Source organism: Lathyrus oleraceus, chromosome 7 (assembly GCF_024323335.1).
Source record: "Lathyrus oleraceus cultivar Zhongwan6 chromosome 7, CAAS_Psat_ZW6_1.0, whole genome shotgun sequence".
NCBI lineage: Eukaryota > Viridiplantae > Streptophyta > Magnoliopsida > Fabales > Fabaceae > Lathyrus > Lathyrus oleraceus.
In genome coordinates this window covers 366,131,062-366,156,378 of record NC_066585.1, presented here as the reverse complement: position 1 = coordinate 366,156,378, position 25,317 = coordinate 366,131,062, and the positions used below count along the sequence as shown (strand labels likewise).

The following is a 25,317-nucleotide window of genomic DNA, read 5'->3' as shown; positions in this document are numbered from 1 at the left end:
CTTGATATGTTCACTTTAACCAGTGACGAATATTCTCTCCCTTTGGTCTTCTGCCCAGTAAATGGTAGTTGTAAATCCTATTTCTTCCCCAGCAAGTTTATTCTTACCCAGTAACCGGTAATGAATACACCTCCTGGCGGCCCTCAGTGAGTCATTGATCGCTCGACTTTATGAGTCGAATTGGGTACAAACTGCAAGTGCACAGTTCTATCGCGTAGTTTTAAAAGATATCGATCCCACAGGGACTTATGAATCGATATACCGTTATCTAAGGTTACTTCGTAAAGCTAAGGTGGATTATGTTTGATTGTTTGGGGAAAAGCTAAAAACTAAACTAAGATCTAGATTAAATATTAATAAGCGGATATCGGTATGCAGTTCGTCGTAATTAGGGAATCAATTCTTTGTTGGTTTCTTGGTTTTAAAATAAATCATTTCAATTGACTTTATTGATTAAAAGTTCTATCTCAAACTCTCGCTCTGTTGAATAAACCATGATTTTATGTTAACGTAGCTGTCACTTATAATTAAGTCAAAAACCATATTTTGAAAGCAATAAAGTCCGTAGAAACTCTTTTTAAGAAAACACTAACCGTTTAAACACCCTTATCTCAAACTCTCGCTCTGTTGACTTAGGTTATATAATTAAATTCAAATGCTTAACTCTCGTCCTCACATTCAATCTTTAAAAATACTTTTTGAAAAAGATTAGAATTTAATTAACTCTAAAAATTGCTTTCGCCCTGATCTAGAATTAATGTCCAATTTACACTGTCCAGTTAAAACCTCAAACTCTCGCTCTATTGATTTTAACTTCTTTATGTCTTTTACTTTCGTACAAAAACCTTGTTGTTAAACCTGTAAATTGAGACCGTAAAAAGAGTGATTTTAATTTTAAACTTAATTTAACCGACTTAGTTTTGATTCCTTAATCCGCTTACTTTACATACCGATATCTAAGTAAATTAGCTAGACATGCTAAACGAACTTAAATAATTATCATGCATAAACAGGCTCATCTCAAGCAAATAATATAAATAAATAATAAAACAAAGCATTAAACAATAATTAAAGGAACCTGAATAATTTAAACAGTAGTCTTGAACACTTCACCACAAGCCGGTAGGATTTGTTCTTGAATTCTTCAATTAACCAACAAATTAAAACGAAGGAATAAAAAAAACTAGATTCTAACGTAAGGTTAGATCCGGTGAAAAGGTACACAATAGTTTTCGGTGTAGAAACTATTATGTGAAAATTAATTAAATGCTGAAGAGGAAATAGAGTTGCAACAGAAAATAATAAAAATTGCAAGAATAATACTGTAAAGAAATAATGCCTAAGCTGCTGAAAGAAGAAGAAAAAAATGGAAAACGGTAAAACAAAATCTGGAAAAAGCGTGGAACTCCTTTAGGTTTGCAAAGCTGGTATTTATACTTGTAGCACTTCCTGTAACGGTTTCCAAAAAGCAGTCCGCGTCAAAAGTCTTCACGTAACGGAGGTATAGGCGTGGAAATAGGATTCAGCGTGCATATAGGACTCAACGTCTCTGAAGGCAAAAATGTAGGGGGATGGTGTGACGTTCGTCACAGGAGCAAGGCGTGACGCCCGTCACAGCCTCTGTGACGTTCGTCACAGGCACAACGCCTGTGTTCTTGTGCTTTGGGCTGAGCTTTGATATTTGCTTCTTTTCACTTCTTTTTGCACCTCCTTTTCTTCCTTTTTTACTTTTGCTTCAAATAGATCACCTGAGACAAATAGAAAGGAAATACCGCGTAATATCTAATAAAATGAAGTAAATTGAAATAAATAATATTATAATTTAATTGAATTAAGTCCTAAAATATGATATAATTTCATGTTATCAAACTCCCCCATACTTAGATCTTTGCTTGTCCTCAAGCAAAATACAGTATAGAACTCGTTAAGGGTTTTAGCCAGATGAAATTTCAAAACACACGTCAATTCGTATTAGGTTGCAAGTGGATTTTGTTTAGAGGTAACTTGAGTTTAATCTTGACATCAACAACCACCGTCACAACCTAGATAACCCTGCCTTATGCAAATCAGTTCAAGTACACTATGATAGCTATCCTAGTTCCTTTACTCTTATTTCACCCGTTTTCATTCTAGCGAAATCACATTAAGCCCTTTATCTTTTCGCGCACATAGTGGAGTAACCGGTTAGTGATTCTGATTCCCTTTTTAGCTTGAAGTTCTGGTACAAAAGTCGGATAACTTCGTTATTCAGTCCATTGCAAATTGCAGGGGATCGGACCGTAGTCCGCCCTACCAAGTTCAGTACCAGATACTTGCTGAACCAACTCATAATGGATCTTTCATCTTATGCTTTTGTATGATCTGCAACCTTTAGATTAAATGATCTGGTAAGGATCACCTAACTTAATTAGTGCATTTCCTGATATATATATATATTTTTTTATGTTACTATGGGAATCATTCACTTATATTCATCGGCTCTCCATGTAGTTTGCTATTAAGATGGTGCTGACTTCTCGTATAAACTACTTGGGGTTACTATAAAACTAAAAGTTCAAGGGATTGGTATAATAGGTACTTATCCTGATCTAACATGTTGAGGTTTGTTTGGAGTGTTTGGCGGTAGTAGTTTTTGTCTTAATTCGTCTCAAGTTCGATAAAATGAGCGACCTTTATACTTACTGAGTGTGTTAAATCTTTGTTATGGCTCAAGAAAATTTGAGGGAATAGATAATAGAAATTGTTCACACTCGGGACTTAACTTAAAATAAATCTAAATTATAAGAATTTTTTTTTATAAGGGAAATAACAATGAAAAGAAAGATACATACTTGAAAAAGAAAAATGAGGATAGAAACACGGTCCCCCCCCCCCCCCCCCCCCCACACACACTTAAATTAAACATTGTCCCCAATGTTTTAAGAAAATGAAATACAATAGGGAAAGGGAAAAGAAACTATAATTAAGGCTGCCTTCCGCCTCTGGTTCTTGGGCCTGGTGATCTCTGACGTAAGTCTAAGTTGTCGAACCTGCTAAACAACTCAGTGAACCGCTGATCGGTTATGTTATTCCTCTCTGTCTGCTGTTGTTGCATTTGGCGCATCATTTGCATCATTTCGAGATTCTGTGCTTGCATACCATCAATAGCATCCATGATGTCGTCATTGGTTGCAGGCCTTCTTCGTCGACGACGTTGTGAGGATGGGCCAGTTGCATTATCGGAAGGGTTGAGTGTAACACCCTTCTAAAATACCCCAAAATATTTAATTAAAATAACAACAAATATCAGAGTAATTATGCACCAAGGGTGTCACACAACACTTAACAACATAATAACTGTCATGCTCATTATTTAATCAAAATAACATTTTTGTTTTTTTGCACAATTCGCAGCGGATATAAATCAACTCAACCATTCCAAAAACATACAACGTATTACATGAAAAATGGTTCAACAACCGACAACAAAATAATTAAAACATCCCGTCCCGATGTTACATCTATCAGAGCATGACCCACTGAAGCGACTACACTAGACTCCAAGCATTAGCTTCTACTCAACTCATTGCTCGTTACCTGAAAATTAACTGTAAGGGTGAGTCTCTCAATCAATATAATAAGCATTATAATTCATCATGTAATGCTAAGTAATTTAACGCGTTTCATCACCCAAATCAGATTACACATACAACAACGGCAGTTATCAACTCAATATCATACTCAAGAACAACATAAAATGCAACTCAAATGAGACTCGACTCGTCATGCATGTGGTACCATTCGGAGTAAAACTCCCAACTTAAAATCATTGCCATTTTAGTGGGCATCAAGGCATAAGCCTTCAACTTTCAACTTAAAATTTTGCCAATCCAGGCCAACGTGGTGTGAGCAAAGCTCCGACTTAATGCATATGAAATGTACATGGCATACACGACTTTAAACTGTCAACAACATAATAATAATATCAACACAACAACGTATTCAACAAAAATCAACTTATAATCAACTTTGGCTCATCAAGCCTACAACTCAGTATTTCCAACAACTTTAACACAACTGATCAACATAATTGGATCAACATTTCATAACATAAACCCAACAAAATTATTCCTCACAATCAACTAAAATAGGCCAATCACCAATTACGTTCACAACATTAAAATACCAATTTTTCTAATTTCCAACAGTGTTAACCGGTTAACGCCCTGGGTTAACCGGTTAACGCAGGACAAAACAACTTTCCGGCAAAACGCAACAGTGTTAACCGGTTAACGCCCTGGGTTAACCGGTTAACGCAGGCAAAACAGCACATTCCACAAAATATAATAGTGTTAACCGGTTAACGCCCTGGGTTAACCGGTTAACGCAGACAAAACAGCAGTTCCTGCGCTAACACAAGGCAGAATGCAGAGTTTCCGCATTTTCCGCCGTTGGAGGACTTCCGGACCTCCGATTCAATTTCCGTAAAAAGCTACACTATCGGGAAATCACGACTCACACAATTACCGATTCAATTACAGTATTAACACAACTCATCCAACACAATTTCTCAGCATGCAACATCCCAATTAGGGCCAATTCAACGGTTTCTCACTACCCATGACATGTTAATCTATAATACCCATTAAACGACGATAAACCCCCCTTACCTGAGATAATCCGGCAATCTCTAAGCTTCAAGCCTTTCCGTTCTTCAACCTCTGCTCTTGCTCTTCCCCTTTGCCCTTTTCCACTTTTCTATCGCTTCTCTGCTTTTTCACGTAAAACTCTTTACCAACAATGAAAACCCTTTTTCTTATTCCAACTTATATATTTTCCAAAATAATAATAATAATAATCCAATAATATTTCCAATTAATTAATTAAATTAATAAATATTATATTAATTCAAATTAAATAATTAGCCTTATTTTATCGGGGTGTTACATTGAGCGGGACTGATTGTTGTGCAGGAGCATGATCACCTTGCTCCATTTCTTCAAACTCGTCTTCGAGCGGGTTTGCTTGTGAAGGCTCGGTGGCTCCGGGAGCATTTAGATCATATAGGTGGCGGTTGGGATTGGTGACATCTGTTAGGGAAATGTTGGGGAGAACAACGCTTGGAATAGCCTGGTTGTTCACCATAAGATAATATCCTCCGCCGACTCTGTTCTTAATCAGGCGGCTGGATCGACATTAGCTGATGTCCATAAATAGGGGAGGTAAAGATTCTAAGGTTTGGAGTCGGTCCCCTAAGTTTAAGCCTAGTGCTATGGTGGTGATTAATCCGCCAATTACAAAGGGTTGACGGCCTCTAGCACATAAGGTGCGGATATGATGAAATAGGAAAGAGGCGGCGTTTACCTTAGCCTGCGGTTCGAAGACGCATTCGAGGAAGAAGAGTTCCTTTGCGTTGACCTTGCTGTTGTTTGGTCTACGAAAAACTGTGTTCTGTAAGATGGGGATAAAATATCGGATGGTTGGGTTATGTATGTGGGAAAGGAGAAGCTCTTCCCAGTTGTAGGCATCTAGACCGGATATTTTCTTAAAAAGGGTGAAAACGGCAACTGTGTTCCAGTTTAGGTCGGGAGGGATTCTGGGGTAGACTTGGCCTTCTGTGGAGAATTGTAGCATGGTACTCAACTGGTTTTGGGTTAAGGAGTACTCGGTGTTGAACATACAGAAGGTTGCGGTACCGGTTAAGAATTCGTCTTCACCGGCGGGAGTGGTGTATGCATATGAACTTAAGAATTCTAAGGTTAGGGAGGGGTAAGTGGGTTGATTATGCGCGCACAGAACGGTCAAGTCGGCTTGACGGAGCATCCATTCGATACCTTGGAGTAATCCTAATTGTTGTAAACAAGTAAAATCAGGATACCTGGTGGAGACGACGCCTCGCTGTTGGAAACGCTCGTATTGCTCCCTTTGATAATTTTCATCTTCGGTTCGGAAGATGATATTTCCGAAATTCTGGTTACCCACCATAATGATGGATGAACTGAAAGAGGTAAATTTGAAAGAAAAGAAAAGTGTGTGATAGAAGAAAATGGTTTGTAGTGAATGAAGGAAGATTTGGTGGGTATTTATAGGAAAAAAAATGTTGGAAGTTGGAAAAATGGGTGGTTGAAAAGTGAATAATTGTGGGTAAATGTGAATAAATGGGGAAGGTAAAAAGTTGAAAGGGTGTAACGTTCGTCTCCAGCGGCTCCTTAACGTTCACCTAGTCTGAAGGGAGTTACGCTCGTTACAGGTGCATGACGGGCGTCACAGGTACTTAGCGTGACGTCTGTGACAGAATGTGTGACGCTCGTCACACTGTCTGTTTGGCATGGTTTCAGCTAACGTCCTTCAGAGTGACTTTGTGTAATATATTTATTTTTATTATTATGTTTTGCTTTAGATTATTTTAGTTTGCTATTTAATTTCTTTTGCATGCTATTCTACTTTGCATAACAGTACATAAATATATTTTTCTTTGGTAAATCATGGGGGCAACAACAGTAGAGAGCATGATAGATATTGCATAATAAAATTAAATAAATAGCTTCAATAAAATAATCATAATGTAACATTGGAAAGGAAAACAAAAAAAATGCGAAAGAGAAATAAATGCGAACATGAATTGAAATAACAATAATGAATAATCTAACTTAAAACTAAATAACTAAAGAGAATAAATTCTATCCATCTGCACGATCTCTGGCCGGAGGAGCAAAAGAGTTAACACGGTATAGCAACTCGTGAAACTGATTTGTCATACTGCTCATGTATCCTAGAACTTCGTGTCTCATTTCAGTAAATTCTTCTCTGAGGGCGTCTTGTTCTGACATCAAAGCTTCAATGGCGGTGTTATAATCAGTTCCGGGCATATGATGTCGGAGGTCGGATATTGCTGATTCTTCGGTCTGAACAGGCTGAGGAGGAGGGTCAATATCATAATAGCCAGATGGTGTCTGAGGGTCAGATTCGGCATAAGGGATCTGGTCATCACAAATCTCATAGTCCTGGATGGATTCAGTGGATCCAGCAGGAGTGGGGGTTTCGTTCAGATTGTAGAGCCAATTACTGCGGTTATGAACATTAGTCCTGGGACTGGGTAAGGTGAATAGGCAAAGAACCTGGTTATTAATTATAAGCTCGAACTCGTCAGATCCTAGGTTTGCTATAAACAAGGTGTTGAAGAGGAAGGGTATGCTCATAATGGTAATGCCACAAAAAGGGCTTAAGTCAAGCATAGGCTGACGTAGTCCAATAGCATTACCTATCATAGTTATCAAGCCGCCTACTCTAATAGGTGCTCGCTCATCTTGGATAAGGTGGTCTAAATTTGCTAGCATAAAAGTGGCACCGTTTACTGGGCGGTTCTGGGAAGCACAGAATATGATGAAGAGTTCATCACGTGAAACTAAAGTGCTGTTTGGCTTCTCTCCAAATAAGGTGTGGGTCAGGATCCTATGGAAATAGCGGAAAGCCGGGTTATGTATGTTTCCAGAGAGAAACTCATGTTCCTCGGGCTCATCATTTCCAGTCAAACTACCCCAAAAGTGGTCAAGTTCTCTATATTCAAAAAGTTCTTCCTGGCTTACTGTGAATGTATCAAGGGAGGTAGGGAAACCCAAAAGGTTGGTAAAGTCTCTAATATTAAATTGGTACTCCATGTTGAACATTCTAAACTGGATAAAACCTCTGCTAATTCCTTTACCATGGCTGGGTAGATAGATTAGGGAGCTAAGGAATTCTAGTGTTAGTCTCCGGTAGGAGACGAAATGTCGTAGGATAGGAGATGTTTCCCATCCTATCTGATTCAGCAAATACATGACACTTTCTCTTAGTCCAAGGGCGGTCATAGCCCAGTCATCAGCATATAAACTAGGTAGCATCTCTCTAGTGGCTAGTTCTTCAAATTTTAGTTTGTGAGCCATTCCTCTGAATTTGATACCCATACGATCAATATGTCCCATCTGGTTAGTGTTAGCTAGAGAAAATAAAACATGAGTTTTAGTCAGGATTTGGCCAAATGCCGAAAGAAAAGAAAAGTTTTTAATAAATTAATATAAATTAAGAATGAATACTAAACAGAAATTAAAAGAATAATTAAGGAAGAAATAAAAAATAATAATAGAATAAGGAAATAATAAAATATTTGTGGGTTGTCTCCCACTAAGCGCTTTGTTTAATGTCGCAAGCTCGACATAAAAACAATCAGTTACAATCTATAATTTCTGGAGGCATTTCGTCTAAGTGTAGGATTTGCGAATCTTCGTTGGTTTCCGCATAGTGATAGTGTTTTAGACGTTGCCCGTTTACGGTGAACGGTTCTGTGGATTTTCCTTTAATTTCTACCGCTCCACTGGGAAAGATGTTAGTGATATGAAAAGGACTTGACCATCTGGATCGTAGTTTTCCCGGAAATAACTTTAACCTAGAGTTAAATAAAAGGACTGTATCGCCTTGTTTAAAGATTTTCCTTGATATGCGCTTGTCATGCCATTGTTTTGTTCTTTCTTTGTAGATTCTGGCATTTTCATAGGCGTCTCTTATGAGTTCCTCTAATTCGTTTATGTCAAGGATTCTCTTTTCGCCGGCGGCCTTATAGTTTAGATTCAGATTTCTAATAGCCCAATAGGCTTTATGTTCTAACTCTACCGGGAGGTGACAGGATTTTCCATAAATGAGCTTAAATGGGGTCGTCCCTATGGGGGTTTTATAAGCAGTTCGATATGCCCATAAAGCTTCTGGTAGTTTTAATGACCAATCTTTCCTTGAAGTGGCGACTGTTTTTTCTAATATTTGTTTAATCTCTCTGTTGGACACTTCCACTTACCCACTGGTTTGAGGGTGGTAAGGTGTCGCTACTCTATGCCTTACGCCATACTTAAACAGTAGTTTTTCGAGTACCTTGGATATGAAATGTGATCCACCATCACTGACTACTATTCTCGGGACACCAAACCTCGGAAATATTATATTCTTAAAGAGTCTAGTTACTACTCGGGTGTCATTTGTTGGGGAAGCTATAGCTTCGATCCATTTTGAAACGTAGTCTACCGCCACGAGTATGTATTTGTTACCAAAAAAGGATGGAAAAGGTCCCATGAAGTCTATTCCCCACACGTCGAAAATCTCTACTTCCAAAATACCTTTTTGTGGCATCTCGTCACGTCTAGATATGTTTCCTGTGCGTTGACATCTGTCACATTCCTTAATAGCCGCATGTACGTCCTTCCATATACTTGGCCAATAAAAACCGGATTGTAGGATTTTAGAGCAGGTCTTGGATGTACTTGCGTGTCCACCATAAGGAGCGGAGTGGCAGTGTTGGATTATATTTTCTACCTCTTCTTCGGGTATACATCGACGGAAAATACCATCGGGGCCTCTTTTGAAAAGTAAGGGATCATCCCAGTAATAGTGTTTTATGTCGTAGAAGAATCGTTTCTTCTGCTGGTAGGATAAAGTAGGTGGAACTATTCCGGCAGCTAAATAATTGACGAGATCAGCGTACCATGGTGTGACAGATATAGCTAAGGTGGTTTCTACTTGATTGTCAGAGTTATTCTCTTCCAAAGTAGCTATAAGTTTATCGTACGAGAAATCATCATTAATTGATGTTCTTTCCGGTTCAAGGTTCTCAAGTCTAGAGAGGTGGTCTGCTACTACGTTTTTAGTTCCTTTCTTGTCTTTGATTTCTAAATCGAACTCTTGTAGCAACAAGATCCATCTTAGGAGTCTAGGTTTAGCATCCTTTTTTGTTAAGAGGTATTTGATAGCAGCGTGGTCAGTGTAAACTATTATTTTGGCTCCGACCAAGTAAGAACGAAATTTATCTAGCGCAAACACAACTGCTCGAAGTTCTTTCTCGGTTGTGGCGTAATTCATCTGTGCTTCATCTAGAGTTCTACTTGCCTAATATATAACATGAAGCTTTTTATCCTTTCGTTGTCCTAAAACAGCACCTACAGCGTAATCGCTGGCATCGCACATTATTTCGAATGGTTCATTCCAGTCGGGTGTCTGCATTATGGGTGCTGAGATCAGTGCTTGCTTAAGCGTTTGAAATGCTTCTAAACAGTTATTCTCGAATATGAATTCGGCATCTTTCATCAATAGTCCGGTTAAAGGTTTAGTTATTTTAGAGAAGTCTTTGATGAATCGTCGGTAAAAACCGGCGTGTCCTAAGAAGCTTCGTACTTCTCTCACGGTTTTAGGGGGTTGAAGGTTTTCGATTACCTCTATTTTGGCTTTGTCTACTTCAATTCCTCTATTTGATATAATGTGTCCTAAAACAATTCCTTCTTGTACCATAAAGTGGCATTTCTCCCAGTTAAGTACTAAGTTTACTTTTACACATCGCTCTAGAACTTTTTCTAGGTTCTCAAGGCATTCTTCAAAACTTTGTCCGCATACGGAAAAGTCATCCATAAATACTTCCATGATGTTTTCGAGAAAATCGGCGAAAATTGCCATCATGCATCTTTGAAAGGTTGCAGGAGCATTACACAAGCCAAACGGCATTCGTCTATAAGCGAAGGTACCAAAAGGGCACGTGAATGTTGTCTTTTCTTGGTCATCAGGGTGAATGGGTATTTGAAAGAAGCCTGAATAACCGTCTAGATAACAGAAATGTGAATGTTTTGCCAATCGCTCTAGCATCTGGTCAATGAATGGTAAAGGGAAGTGATCTTTTCGGGTTGCTTTGTTTAGTTTCCTATAGTCAATGCATATTCTCCATCCCGATTCGATTCGTTTGGTTATAGTTTCTCCTTTTTCATTTTCAATGACTGTTATACCACCTTTCTTTGGTACTACGTGTACAGGACTAACCCATTTACTATCAGATATAGGATATATAATACCTGCTTCTAATAACTTGGTTATTTCCTTCTTCACTACCTCACTCAGGATCGGATTTAGTCTCCTCTGGTGTTCTCTAGAAGTTTTACAGTCTTCTTCTAGCATGATGCGGTGCATACAAATAGAAGGGCTTATTCCTTTAAGATCGGTGATGTTGTAACCTAGTGCGGTCGGATATTTTCTTAAGATATGTAAGAGTTTTTCTGTTTCGAGTCTTCCTAGGTCAGCATTAACTATCACAGGTCGTTCAAGTTCTAAGTCTAGGAATTCATATCTCAGATTTTTGGGAAGTGTTTTCAGGTCTAAGGTTGGTTTCTTAAGGCATTGCGTAGGGTCCGGTGTTATTGCTAAACATTGGTTAAGTTTGTCTTCTACAGGACAGTCGGATGATTTGTCCTTTTCTAACTCTGTTTCTTTTATGAATTCATCGATGATATCCATGAAGTAACATGTATCTTCTATTGCAGGTGCTTTCAAAAATTGGGAAAGAATGAACTCAATTTTCTCTTCTCCTACTTCGAAGGTGAGTCGTCCTCGTTTTACGTCTATGATTGCACCGGCAGTTGCTAAGAACGGTCTTCCCAGTATAATGGGTGTAATATCATCTTCTCTAATGTCCATAATTGTAAAATCAGTTGGGATGTAGAATTGACCTATGCGTACGGGAACGTTTTCAAGAATTCCTACAGGGTATCTAACAGAACGATCTGCTAGTTGCACAGACATTTTAGTTGGTCTTAATTCTCCCATTTCAAGTCTCTTGCATATGGATAAAGGCATAACACTAATTCCGGCTCCTAAATCGCATAAGGCTTTGTCGATGACAAATGTTCCTATGTGACAGGGTATAGAGAAACTACCCGGATCTTTGAGTTTAGGAGGCATGTTCTGGATTATAGTGCTACATTCGGCAGGGAGTGTAACGGTTTCGCTATCTTCAAGTTTCCTCTTATTAGAAAGAATTTCTTTTAAGAACTTGGCATATGAGGGCATTTGCGTAATAGCTTCTGTAAACGGAATTGTGACGTTTAATTGTTTAAGGAGGTCAACAAATTTTTTAAATTGGCCCGCATCTTTGGTTTTAACAAGCCTTTGAGGGTAAGGGATAGGTGGTTTATAAGGTGGTGGAGGTACATAAGGTTCCTTCTTTTCTATGGTTTCCTTATTACTCTCTTCCTTTTCCTTAGGTTCACTTTCCTCAGTTGATTTTTTAGGGTTTTGGTTTTCTATCCTTGGATCAGACGGTCCTTCCACTTCCGTTCCACTTCTTAATATGATTGCATGGGCGTGGCTTCTCGGGTTAGGTTGGGGCTGTCCAGGAAATGTACCAGTTGGGGCAGCAGTAGGCGCTTGTTGTTGAGCTACTTGTGATATTTGTGTTTCCAGCATTTTGTTATGGGTAGCCAGGGCATTTACTTTGCTTGCTAGTTGTTTAAGTTGTTCGCCAGTGTGTACATTCTGGTTTAAGAAATCTTTATTGGTTTGTTGTTGAGAAGCTATAAAGTTTTCCATCATGATTTCCAAGTTGGATTTCCTAGGGGCGTTATTGTTATGTGTAGATGGGTTCGGCTTCTGATATCCCGGAGGTATAGTTGGGGCTTGATTTGGAGATTGTCCAGGTGCGTATAGAGCGTTATTACTCTTATATGAAAAGGTTGGATGGTTCTTCCAATTTGAGTTATAGGTATTCGAATAGGGGCTTCCTTGAGCATAGTTTACTTGTTCTGCTTGGATTCCTGTTAAGAGTTGACAATCCGTAGGAGTGTGACCTTGAATTCCGCAGACCTCGCAATTCTGAGTTATAGCAACCACGACGGTTGGAGGTGATACATTTAAACTTTCAATTTTCTGGACTAGAGCATCCACTTTTGCATTAACATGATCAAGGTTACTTATCTCGTACATGCCGGTTTTCGTTTGAGGTTTTTCCACCATTGTTCGTTCGGTTCCCCACTGATAGTGGTTTTGGGCCATGCTTTCGATAAGCTGGTAAGCATCAGCATAAGGTTTGTTCATTAGTGCACCACCTGCAGCGGCGTCTATTGTTAACCTTGTGTTGTACAAGAGACCATTATAGAATGTGTGAATTACTAACCAGTCTTCTAAACCATGGTGTGGGCAAAGTCTCATCATGTCTTTGTATCTTTCCCATGCTTCGAAAAGAGACTCGTTATCTTTCTGTTTAAATCCATTTATCTGGGCTCTTAACATAGCTGTTTTGCTTGGCGGAAAATATCGGGCAAGAAAAACTTTCTTCAACTCGTTCCACGTGGTGACAGAGTTGGAAGGGAGAGACTGAAGCCATCTTCTAGCACTATCTCTTAATGAGAAAGGAAAAAGACGAAGTCGAATTGCCTCTGAAGTGACACCATTAGCTTTAACAGTATCAGCGTATTGGACAAATACGGATAAATGAAGGTTTGGATCCTCGGTAGGATTTCCAGAGAATTGGTTCTATTGTACTGCCTGCAACAGTGAAGGTTTGAGTTCGAAGTTGTTTGCTTCGATTGCGGGCGGAGCAATACTTGAATGCGGTTCATCTTGCGATGGAGCGGCGTAATCTCTAAGAGCACGAGCTGGTTCTGCCATCTCGGGTATCGAAGGGAAAATGTTTTTGAAATCAGGAAGTTCGACCAGAGGGAGATTGTTTGCAGCACGATATTCCCGAATTCGTCGTAAGACTCGGAGATATAGTTCGACATCGTTGATTCGTAAATAGAGCGGCTCGCCTTGTGAGCGAGTGCGTGGCATACAAATCGACGATAGAAAGAAAAGAAAAAGAAACCTTAGTCTCTATAGCGTAACGGAAGAGTTACGATATCGACTAAATAAAAGTCCCCGGCAACGGCGCCAAAAACTTGATCGCTCGACTTTATGAGTCGAATTGGGTACAAACTGCAAGTGCACAGTTCTATCGCGTAGTTTTAAAAGATATCGATCCCACAGGGACTTATGAATCGATATACCGTTATCTAAGGTTACTTCGTAAAGCTAAGGTGGATCATGTTTGATTGTTTGGGGAAAAGCTAAAAACTAAACTAAGATCTAGATTAAATATTAATAAGCGGATATCGGTATGCAGTTCGTCGTAATTAGGGAATCAATTCTTTGTTGGTTTCTTGGTTTTAAAATAAATCATTTCAATTGACTTTATTGATTAAAAGTTCTATCTCAAACTCTCGCTCTGTTGAATAAACCATAATTTTATGTTAACGTAGCTGTCACTTATAATTAAGTCAAAAACCATATTTTGAAAGCAATAAAGTCCGTAGAAACTCTTTTTAAGAAAACACTAACCGTTTAAACACCCTTATCTCAAACTCTCGCTCTGTTGACTTAGGTTATATAATTAAATTCAAATGCTTAACTCTCGTCCTCACATTCAATCTTTAAAAATACTTTTTGAAAAAGATTAGAATTTAATTAACTCTGAAAATTGCTTTCGCCCTGATATAGAATTAATGTCCAATTTACACTGTCCAGTTAAAACCTCAAACTCTCGCTCTATTGATTTTAACTTCTTTATGTCTTTTACTTTCGTACAAAAACCTTGTTGTTAAACCTGTAAATTGAGACCGTAAAAAGAGTGATTTTAATTTTAAACTTAATTTAACCGACTTAGTTTTGATTCCTTAATCCGGTTACTTTACATACCGATATCTAAGTAAATTAGCTAGACATGCTAAACGAACTTAAATAATTATCATGCATAAACAGGCTCATCTCAAGCAAATAATATAAATAAATAATAAAACAAAGCATTAAACAATAATTAAAGGAACCTGAATAATTTAAACAGTAGTCTTGAACACTCCACCACAAGCCGGTAGGATTTGTTCTTGAATTCTTCAATTAACCAACAAATTAAAACGAAGGAATAAAAAAAACTAGATTCTAACGTAAGGTTAGATCCGGTGAAAAGGTACACAATAGTTTCCGGTGTAGAAACTATTATGTGAAAATTAATTAAATGCTGAAGAGGAAATAGAGTTGCAACAGAAAATAATAAAAATTGCAAGAATAATACTGTAAAGAAATAATGCCTAAGCTGCTGAAAGAAGAAGAAAAAAATGGAAAACGGTAAAACAAAATCTGGAAAAAGCGTGGAACTCCTTTAGGTTTGCAAAGCTGGTATTTATACTTGTAGCACTTCCTGTAACGGTTTGCAAAAAGCAGTCCGCGTCAAAAGTCTTCACGTAACGGAGGTATAGGCGTGGAAATAGGATTCAGCGTGCATATAGGACTCAACGTCTCTGAAGGCAAAAATGTAGGGGGATGGTGTGACGTTCGTCACACCATGTGTGACGTTCGTCACAGGAGCAAGGCGTGACGCCCGTCACAGCCTCTGTGACGTTCGTCACAGGCACAACGCCTGTGTTCTTGTGCTTTGGGCTGGGCTTTGATATTTGCTTCTTTTCACTTCTTTTTGCACCTCCTTTTCTTCCTTTTTTACTTTTGCTTCAAATAGATCACCTGAGACAAATAGAAAGGAAATACCGCGTAATATCTAATAAAATGAAGTAAATTGAAATAAATAATATTATAATTTAATTGAATTAAGTCCTAAAATATGATATAATTTCATGTTATCAGTCATCCTTGATATGTATACCCTAACCGGTAGCGGATGTCCTCCCTGTCAAATTTTGTTATCCCTGTACCCAGTAACCGGTAGTGGATGATATATTTCTGCTCCTCCTGTGTTGAAGATCCTTTCTTCCCCAAGTTGAGTTTGAGTGCGTATTTCCTCAGTGAAATTGTTGTTCCTGCGTGGTTCGAGTATTTCAGTTCTGTTCTGATTTATCTGTTTCCTCTGCAAACATTCCTTGTGTCCCTTGGCTGAGTCTTTCCATTGATTTATTTTCATGGAATCCCTCGTGTCCCCCAACTTGTTTTAAGTCGTAGCCTAGCCTACACACAACCTTTTAATCCCCTCAGAGTCTCTGTCTCCCTAGTGAGTTTTCCTTACGGAATGCGTTATACTACTGCGGACTTTCGGTCTCTCTAAATTCTTTTCCTTTGTGGCAATATTTCCCCAGAAAGACTTACTTTAACATTCATATCATATGCATCATGAGGTCTCTTAGGGACCAAAATTTGTTTATATATGTTGTTAATTAAGCCCATTCTACTGAGTCGATACGAAGATTTTAACCTTCATCTCCTCAATTAGAACGTCCTTAAATAGGGGCAGCTGTAAGACCCCAATTTTGACCCTAAGATCCCTCGTGCTATCTCATCATATGCATTAGCATTGGGATCACAACTTGGCATCCCCCTTACCCCTCATTCATTGGGTTTGCATTGGGAGAGATCACCAAGCACCATTTGATTGTATCATACTTTGTATTTTATCATCTTTACTAATTAAAAACCCAAAAATATATCTTTGCATTTTGTCTAACTCTTTTGTAGGTAGGGCACATGCTAATTCAACTTTTATGAGCATGTGATATGAGGATATATTATAGGTCATTTTGGACCAATACCATTGAACAAGTGATTTTCCTCAACTTCAAAAATGCATAACTCCTTCATATTAAATCCAAATAAGGTCAAATTTGTGACCATTTTGAATTAATTTGAGAGAGATAAAACTTTGATGAAGGAACTTTTCTTATTTGGAGGTCACATAAAAAGTTAGCCAAGGTGGAATAAGTGAACATATGGCTTGACACTTAGAAATTTATTTGATATGTTTAATTTTCCAAACTTCCACCTCAAAATTCATCATGATACAAGGTTCAAATGAAAAAGTGTCCAACATGAAAGTTTTTCCTCTTGATCTAACCTTTCCAAAAAGTCCAATTTCATCCATTTTGGACAAGATTTGAATGGGTTGTGCATGGCTTGAACATTGCATCGTCATCTGGCAAGATTGAACTTCAAACCTACATGCACATTTTCCTAGCATTTCAACATGATCTCAGACTTATGTATACTCAATCATGGACCAAATGGAATGATTTCATGGGCCTGTACACTCCCACCCATGCATCACTCATTTCCAAATTTGGAAGTTCACCTCAAGGGTGCAAATATCATTTGAATTAGCTATAAATAGAGACCATATGCATCAGAAATGAGGACCCCTTCGTGCCAGCTTCGATCCCAAACACCAAACCATTTCATTTGAGAGGATAAACCTAAGAATTTCCATTGGAAATTGAGTTTGAATCTCACTATTTTGAGATTCAAAACTCCAGGGATCCAAAGCCTTTTGATCATTCTAATCTACTCATGCAAGCATTCTGAGCAAGATCAAGCACGGATCAAAGAAATAACAGTTGAATTCAAACCTGCATTGAAGGTATTTTCTAGAAAATTTCATCTATTCGATTCTTACTCAATTCTCCATAATTCTCTTGGATCCCCCGTTGTCTGAAGTCCTACCAATGTAGGCAACAAGATTGAGTTGCTTTGAGGTCAAATCGAAGCAACTCAGATCGTGCACCTCAAATTTCAACTCCTTGTATCTTTCAATATACTTGGAGTTAGGATGAATTGAGGCCAGATTCGAGCTCAGTGCCATTTTTACTTTAAAATCATGTCCTTCTTTTTAATTTTGGTGATGGTTATGACTGAACCAGTCCAGCGAGGCTCACCTGAGAAGGAGACCGGAGCTGTAGCTCCGGTGGTGAGTTGGCGTGTTCAGAGCCACATGATCCTTTTCAAATGAAATAATCTTGTGAGTTGGTTTGAATTACCAAGTTTGTAGCGCGCTGACTAGAGTCCATCGTAGATTGCGCGCTTGTGACCACTTGATCTTACACTTCAATTAATGAGGGAGATCAAGTGGTCCAAGTTTTTTCTGATTATTTGATTTTCATTTTATTTGTTTTATTTTCATTAATTCATATTAATTTTAATATTGATCCAAAAAATATGAGAGTTTCACCAAAAAAATTTAAATAATGTCCTCTTTCATTTTCTGAATTTAAATTATTTTTTGGATCATTATTAATATTTTTCATGATTTAATTGATTTTGTGAATTTTTTTAATTGTTTAAAAATAGTTTTAAGTTTCCAAAAATGATGAAATTTTTTCTCCAAGGTCCTTTGACCTTGTTTGACCTATGATAAATCTCATGGCCATTTCTTTGGTGTTTTGATGAGTTTTTAGAGATTTGATAAACCATAATTTAATTTAATGCATATTTTAGTTAATTTTAATTATTTAAATTCAAAATAAATTGTGTTGAGCTTCTAATTTTGACTTGTTGAGTTTGACTTGTGTTGTTGGGCCTTGGTCAAGGTTTATTTGACTTTGTTGAGTTAAGATAATTGAATTTAGGGGATTGATGAAATGTACATTTCATCTCCCAAAATGAATGAATGATCTTAATTTGGTAAAAGTCCTCCTTTGACCAATTTGTGTTGATTCCATTCCCCCCCCTCTTCATCTCTAGATCCTAAGACTAGTTGATTGCAAAATCAACATGAGTATGGATGAGATTAGGTCCACCTTTTTGCATATTCTTTTTGTGTGTGGTATATTTTATGAGCATAGTCCATTATATTATGTCTCTAACATGCATTAACACCTAAATCTCTATTGCCCGACCTTAAATAGTTGTGACTTATACATAAGTCCAATGAAGATTGCTTAAGATATCGCTAAATTATTGACACAAAAGGCATAACATGTGTGTTATGAAATTCTAGTATCTACTTACGTAAACTCAGAGTGACAGAGACATACCTGAAAAGCTCTCATGATGATAAGTGTTTGTCTTTTTGTGATTCTCACCATGTTTGGTATAGCATACAGGTTTCCAAGATACCTCTTAGTGTGATGTAGCTTCGCCGTTGCTTCGGGTACAAAGTATTCCTTTGTAGTCTAGTGACAGAAAATCACGTCCGATTATTCACTTCAGCAATATCAACTTTCGGGGGTTTCCGGGAGAGCAAGTAAAGGGTGTGTCTTTCATCCAATAGCTCCAAGCCTCATCATTCATCTGACACGAATACCCTCTATCTGTATCACACAAAATACCATACTCACTTATTAAATAAACAATACACAATCAGAAAAATGACATAAAAATAATGCTAAAAGTAATACCACCCCCCACACACACACTTGAACCAAACATTGACCGCAATGTTTAATCCATGATAGAGGGGGAACTCACACAACCTCATTGCGGCGGAGGGAATTGCAACATTAACTGTTGCATTAGCGCATGCATCTCATCCATAACTGTCCCTTGATGAGCTTGCTCTATTCCTTGGCGTGCCTGCTCCGCTCGGAGATCACCGATCTTAGTCTGTATCCATGACCATTGGTCCAGTGTCATAGATGATGACCTGGCACCTGTATACGTGGTGTCCTCTTGCGGAGGGACAAACTGCTCTTGCTCCTACGCATCTTCCTCGTACTGGTCACCTGTAACAAAAGGGTCAGCATTGTGCTCGTCCATATCGTCATGGACAACACTCTCGTATAACTAATTAGTAGTGTCGGAAATGCTTATCCTCGCAGGGTCAGGAAGGGCCGTGATAAATTGACTAGAACTCATCAAAGCATAATAATCATAGATTTGGGAGATCATACCTTGCTGAACTAGAGCGTTCATGTCCAGCTTATTCTTACCTGACACTGGTGTCTCATTCAGGGAAGCAGGGACATAACCAAAATGGTGGGCTATCTGTATGATTATACCCCCAATGGAGATTCTCCCATAAGCAGCTCTGCCCACTCTACCGAGGTAGTCAGTTGTAAATGTTACAACGCTCACAGCGACCCTGTTTGCCATGGAAAACAGAAAGAATAGCTCCCTCTGGGTAGCCACACCAGTACTATCACCCCTACCAAAGAGTGTGAAAGTCAGTACCTTCTAAGCGTAGAGGAAACAGGGGTTCTGAATGCCAAATTCTTTAGCCCCCTTTGCCACATAATCGGTTCGACCCGTGATGGCTAACCAAAAAGTTTTAGCATTAAAGCTATCTGGAACGGCTCCGGGGCCATACAACGGTGAGTGGAGGATCTCACCTAGCTGCTCAACCATCAACTCATGGTCAACATTATATAACCTGAAATGCATAGTTCCACCATAGTACATCGTGGTACCTTTCCATCCCTTATTCAGCTTAAACTTAATAGTACTAAAAAATTCTAAAGTTATGCGCTCAAATGTAGGCACCTCACAGTGCACAAATTCTAGCATGCCTAGCACGTGAAACATTTTATCCAATTCCTCAGACAGACCCAATTGAGCAAGAGTGTCAAAGCATAAATACCTCGTTAGCGTTATCTTACCCTTGACGTGAGATGAGTAACACCTCTCATGCTTCGGGTTGTCGAAAATGATGTCGTGAGAATTTGGATGGCGAATGGTCCTTTTCCGAGGCCTTGACAGCTCAACCTCCGTTTGCTTTCCTTTAGCAATTCGTCTAGGCGGCATATTTGGTTCCTGCAAAATTTTTGAGCAAAAATAAAGTATCGAGTTAGAAGAAAAGATTACCGTGTACTTGTAATTGACGGAAAATGGAGAAACTTTCGTGAAGTGAGTCGACGATTTGGACGATTTATGGTGGTAAAGGGATGAGCTCTGATGGTGGATGCTATGGAGAAAATGAGAAGTAATGGAGGAAGAAGGAGGGTTATGTGAGAAAGAGAGAGAAAAGTGAAAACAATCTGATTAATAGGATTGATGATGAGTTAAAATGATGTTTACTGGTGAAAAATCCTAGTGGGGACCACACAAAGGGGATTTGAAAAGCCAAAAAAAACTTCCCCGCACTGCCTGACACGGGCCGTGTCCCGTGACACAGACGACCGTGTCAAGGTTCTATTTTTCCACCCTTCTTACAGTAGGATTGACACGGGTCGTGTCAGCTGACACGGGCGGCCGTGTCAGCCTACTGGAAACTTTAATCATCCTGATCGGCATTGCCTGACACGGGCTGTGTCAGCTGACACGAGCAGTTGTGTCAGGACTCTGTTTTTTTTCCAAAAAACTTCATCTTTACACCTGTCTCTCCTTGCTTTTCTAGCAAATTATATTCTTTTGCTTGATTTCAAACCTCCCCTTCCATCCTATGCGATTATTGCGCGAACCTACAAACAAAAAGAAATGAACCACACCAAAACAACTGAAATCATTAGGATTAAACAGCTTCGGTTGCCTCCCACTAAGCGCTACGTTTAACATCACATGGTTCGATGATCGTCCCTCTTATCCTCTAAGACGAACATTATCTATCAACTCAATCTCCTGCCCTTTATAGTAATGTTTCAATCTTTGTCCATTTACCTTAAATGTGTCCCCATTACTTTTATTTTTAAGTTCTATTGCTCCATGGGGAAACACTTTGTGAACCAAAAATGGACCGAACCATCTGGATTTCAACTTTCCCGGAAAGAGTTTTAACCTGGAATTAAACAAGAGTATCAACTGCCCCTACAAAAACTCCTTTCTCAGGATCTTCTGATTATGCCATTTTTTTGTCTTCTCCTTATAGAGTTTGGCATTCTCATAAGCTTGATTCTTAAATTCTTATAGCTGATGGAGTTGAAGAATTCAGGATTCACCAACTTTGACCAGATCATAATTTAAAAATCTGGAAGCCCAAAACGCTTTGTGCTCCAACTCGAGTGGAAAGTGACAAGCTTTACCATAAACTAATTGATAGGGGGACATACTTATAGGAATTTTGAATTCCGTTCTATACGCCCATAGTGAATCTTCCAGCTTCATTGCCCAGTCTTTCCGAGATGCGGAGACAGTCTTTTCCAAGATTTGTTTTATCTGCTTGTTGGACACTTCGACCTGGCCACTCGTTTGAGGGTGATATGGGGTGGCGATCTTGTGTTTAATGTTATATTTATTCAGCATATTTTCCATCAGTTTGTTTAAGAAATGAGTACCTTCATCACTGATAAGTGCTCTCGGCACTCCAAATCTCAAGAAAATATTATTCTTCAAAAAAGTCACTACCACTCTAGAATCATTAGTGGGCAATGCCACCGCTTCCACCCACTTTGACACATAGTCCACTGCTACCAAGATGTAATTCTTTCCAAATGTGGGTGGAAACGGTCCCATGAAGTCTATTCCCCACAAATCAAACAATTCGACTTCCAGCATGGCATTCTACGACATTTGATTTCTCTTAGAAATATTTCCTGTTCTTTGACATCTGTCGCACTCCTTGACTATGTCTTAAGCATCTTTGAACAATGTGGGCTAACATAGACCCGACTGAAGGACTTTAGTTGTTGTTCTGTCACCACTAAAGTGTCCTCCATAATCCGAGTCATGACAAGCTCTAAGCACATCCCTTTGTTCCTCCTCCAGGACGCATCTTCTGACTAGCCCATCTACTCCTGTCTTGTATAGGAATGGGTCATCCCACAAGTAGAACCTACAATCATGTAAAAACTTTTTCTTCTTGTTAGAATCAAAATCATTAAGGATTACACCACCTACCAGATAATTCGCGTAGTCTGCAAACCACGGGATACCAATGATAGCTAGGATGTGTTCCCCAACAAACTCATCCTTTATTGGTCTTTTGTCTTCTGTTTCATCAATTGGTGACATTCGAGACAAATGATCGGCTACGATGTTTTCACATCGTCTTTTGTCCCTTATATCCACATCAAATTCTTGGAGGAGCAATATCCACCTTAGAAGCCTTGGCTTAGCATCCTGTTTAGAAAATAAATATTTCAAAGCAGCATGGTCAGTATAAACAACAACCTTTGTCAAATGCATAAACCACAACCAACAACTCCTTCTCTGTAGTTGTATAGTTCATTTGTGCAGGGTTCATCACATGACTAGCATAGTAAATAACATGTAGCAACTTCTCTCTCCGCTGTCCTAGAACTTCCCCTACAACAATATCACTAACATCGCACATGATCTCAAACGAGAGAGACCAATATGGGGCAATAACAATTGGTGCTGATACTAATTTTTTTTTTAATGTCTCAAAAGCTGTGGTGCATTCTTCATCGAACATAAAAGCCTTATCCTTGACCAATAGAGTGGTCATCGGTTTGGCTATTTTAGAGAAATCTCTTATGAACCTGCGGTAAAAACCCGCATGTTGTAAGAAACTCCTAATACCTTTCTCGTTAACTGAAGGCGGGAGTTTAGGTATCACCTATAATTTTGCTTGGTCGACTTGAATTCCCTTGTAGGAAATTTTGTGACCCAAGACTATTCCTTCTCGCACCATGAAATGACATTTCTCCTAGTTCATAATCAAATTTGTTTTATGGCACCTGTCTAAAAAAAGAGAAAGGTTAGTTAAACAAGTATCAAACGAAGATCCGAAGACCGAAAAGTCATCCATGAACACTTCCATATGCTTTTCAAGCATGTCAGTGAATATGGAAGGCATGCAACGTTGGAAAGTGGCTGGAGCATTACACAACCCGAATGGCATTCTTCTGTATGCAAATAAACCATAAGGGCATGTGAATGTTGTCTTCTCTTGGTCTTCCGGAGCAACATAAATCTGATTATACCCGAAGTATCCATCTAGAAAACAGTAGTAGTCATGACCGACTAGCCTTTCCAACATTTGATGAATGAATGGCAATGGGAAATGGTCTTTTCTAGACGCGATGTTTAACCTCATATAGTCAATACACACACGCCAACTTGTAACTGTCCTTGTAGGGATTAACTCATTCTTCTCGTTTATTATGATGGTGGTCCCTTCCTTTTGGGGGACCACATGCACCGGACTCACCCATGCGCTGTCAGATATATTGTAGATAAGACCTGCGTCTAACAATTTCACCACTTCTTTCCGAACCACTTCTTTCCGAACCACTTCTTTCATTGTTGGGTTAAGTCTTCTTTGGGGATGGACCACCGGTTTGTGATCGTCTTCCATGAGAATTTTATGCATGCACACTGTAGGGCTAATACCTTTCAAGTTCTCAATTGCCCATCCGATAGCATTTTTGTATTTTTATAGAACTTGGATGAGCTTTTCTTCTTGGATACACTTGAGGCTCAAATTTATTATAGATTCTCGGGAAGTTATTTCAACTCCGTCTCCTTCTTGGACTCTTTATTCTCCTCACATGATTGAGATAATCGTAAATCTTCCCACATGTGTGGTCGAGATCCTTTCCAATGGAGTTGTGCGTCCATCATGGCAGCACTTCGGATTCCCCGTTATCCACTTCTTTATCACCATAAAAAATGGACAAACTAAACACTCTTTCCAAAGGTAACTGCGGTGCATTCAAATGACTATCATAAGTAATCACTTGATCCAAAACCTCTATTGTATGACTCATTCCAATATCATCTTTGTATTTCATGGTGTTTCGAACATCAATTTTTAATTCCTCATCATAAACCTTAAAAGTCATAGTACCTTCCTCTATGTTGATCAAGCATCTTTCAGTCTCTAAAAAGGGTCTCCCAAGAATCAGAGGAATATCTTCATCCTCAGGCATTTCTAAAATCACGAAATCCACCGGGAATACAAACTTGTCAATTTTCACTAGAACATATTCAACAATACCATAAGGTTTCTTAACCGAATGATTGAAGAATTGGAGTGTCGTCATGGTATCTTGTACAACCCCTATACCCAGTTTCTTGTAAATGGATAACGGTATGAGACTCACACTGAGTCCTAGATCAATCTGAGCTTTTTTGAATGACCTATCTCCGATGGTGTAAGGAATAGTGACAACTCCTCGATCTTTCTTCTTCGTTGGGATCTTCATACCCTACAAAATAGCACTATAAGTTTCTGTTAGAATAACCGGGTTGGTGTCAATGGTACGCCTCTTAGAAACGATGTCCTTCATGAACTTGGCATAGGTAGGCATTTGTTCAAGTGCTTCCAAAAGCGGAATGTTAATTTCTAGCTTCTTGAACAACTCTAGGAACTTCTCAAATTTTTTCTCATGTTGCCCCTTTTTCTTGTTTCTGGTGGGAAAGGGAAGCTTTATGAACGACTTTGGTTCAATGACTTTTTCTTTCACCACTTGTTTCGGTGCAACCAATTATTCCCTCACAACTTCATTTTCCTTGATCTCAAGGACTTCATGAGATTTACCGCTTCTCGTTGTCACAACACTAACATTATTATGCTCTTTAGGATTTGTCACAGTTGCACTAGGTAGAGCATCTTGTACTTGAGAACTCGAGGCTAATTGTTGTGCTATTTGACCCATCTGAACTTCAAGATTTTTTATGGATGCGGTAGTGTTTTTCTGATTATTTATGTTTTCTTCTTGGGATTGAACATTATGAGTTGCCATTCTTTCAATGGAAATCTCCCAATCAGATTTCTTAGGCGCTTGTTGTTGCTGTTGTTGTTGATTTTGAGTTTGGTATTAACCTTGTTGAGGAGCATTCCCTTTTTGATCTTTCCATGAGAAATTGGGATGATTCTTCCAACCCGGATTTTACGTGTTGGAATAGGGATTATTCTGCTTCAAAAATTTGATTTCCACAACTTGTTGAGGAGTCGCAAAACAATACATTGTTTGGTGC

The 25,317-nt window shown here is 38.7% G+C and overlaps 1 protein-coding gene and 1 non-coding gene across 2 annotated transcripts; one reads left to right on the top strand and one right to left on the bottom strand.

The window, feature by feature from the left end:
• The first annotated feature begins 12,937 nt into the window (after window positions 1–12,937).
• LOC127109970 (small nucleolar RNA R71) lies at window positions 12,938–13,044 on the top strand. The gene has a single exon (XR_007797211.1). It is a non-coding gene; the product is annotated as a small nucleolar RNA R71 (small nucleolar RNA).
• Window positions 13,045–23,954: 10,910 nt separating this feature from the next.
• On the bottom strand, window positions 23,955–24,542 carry LOC127103863 (uncharacterized). The gene has a single exon (XM_051041103.1). It carries the CDS (start codon window positions 24,540–24,542, stop codon window positions 23,955–23,957), a length of 588 nt encoding a protein of 195 aa, XP_050897060.1.
• Between the last annotated feature and the right edge of the window lie 775 nt (window positions 24,543–25,317).

Coding starts and splice junctions, on each gene's coding strand:
- LOC127103863 (XM_051041103.1), bottom strand. CDS start 24,542: ATGAAGATCCCAACGAAGAAGAAAGATCGAGGAGTTGTCACTATTCCT.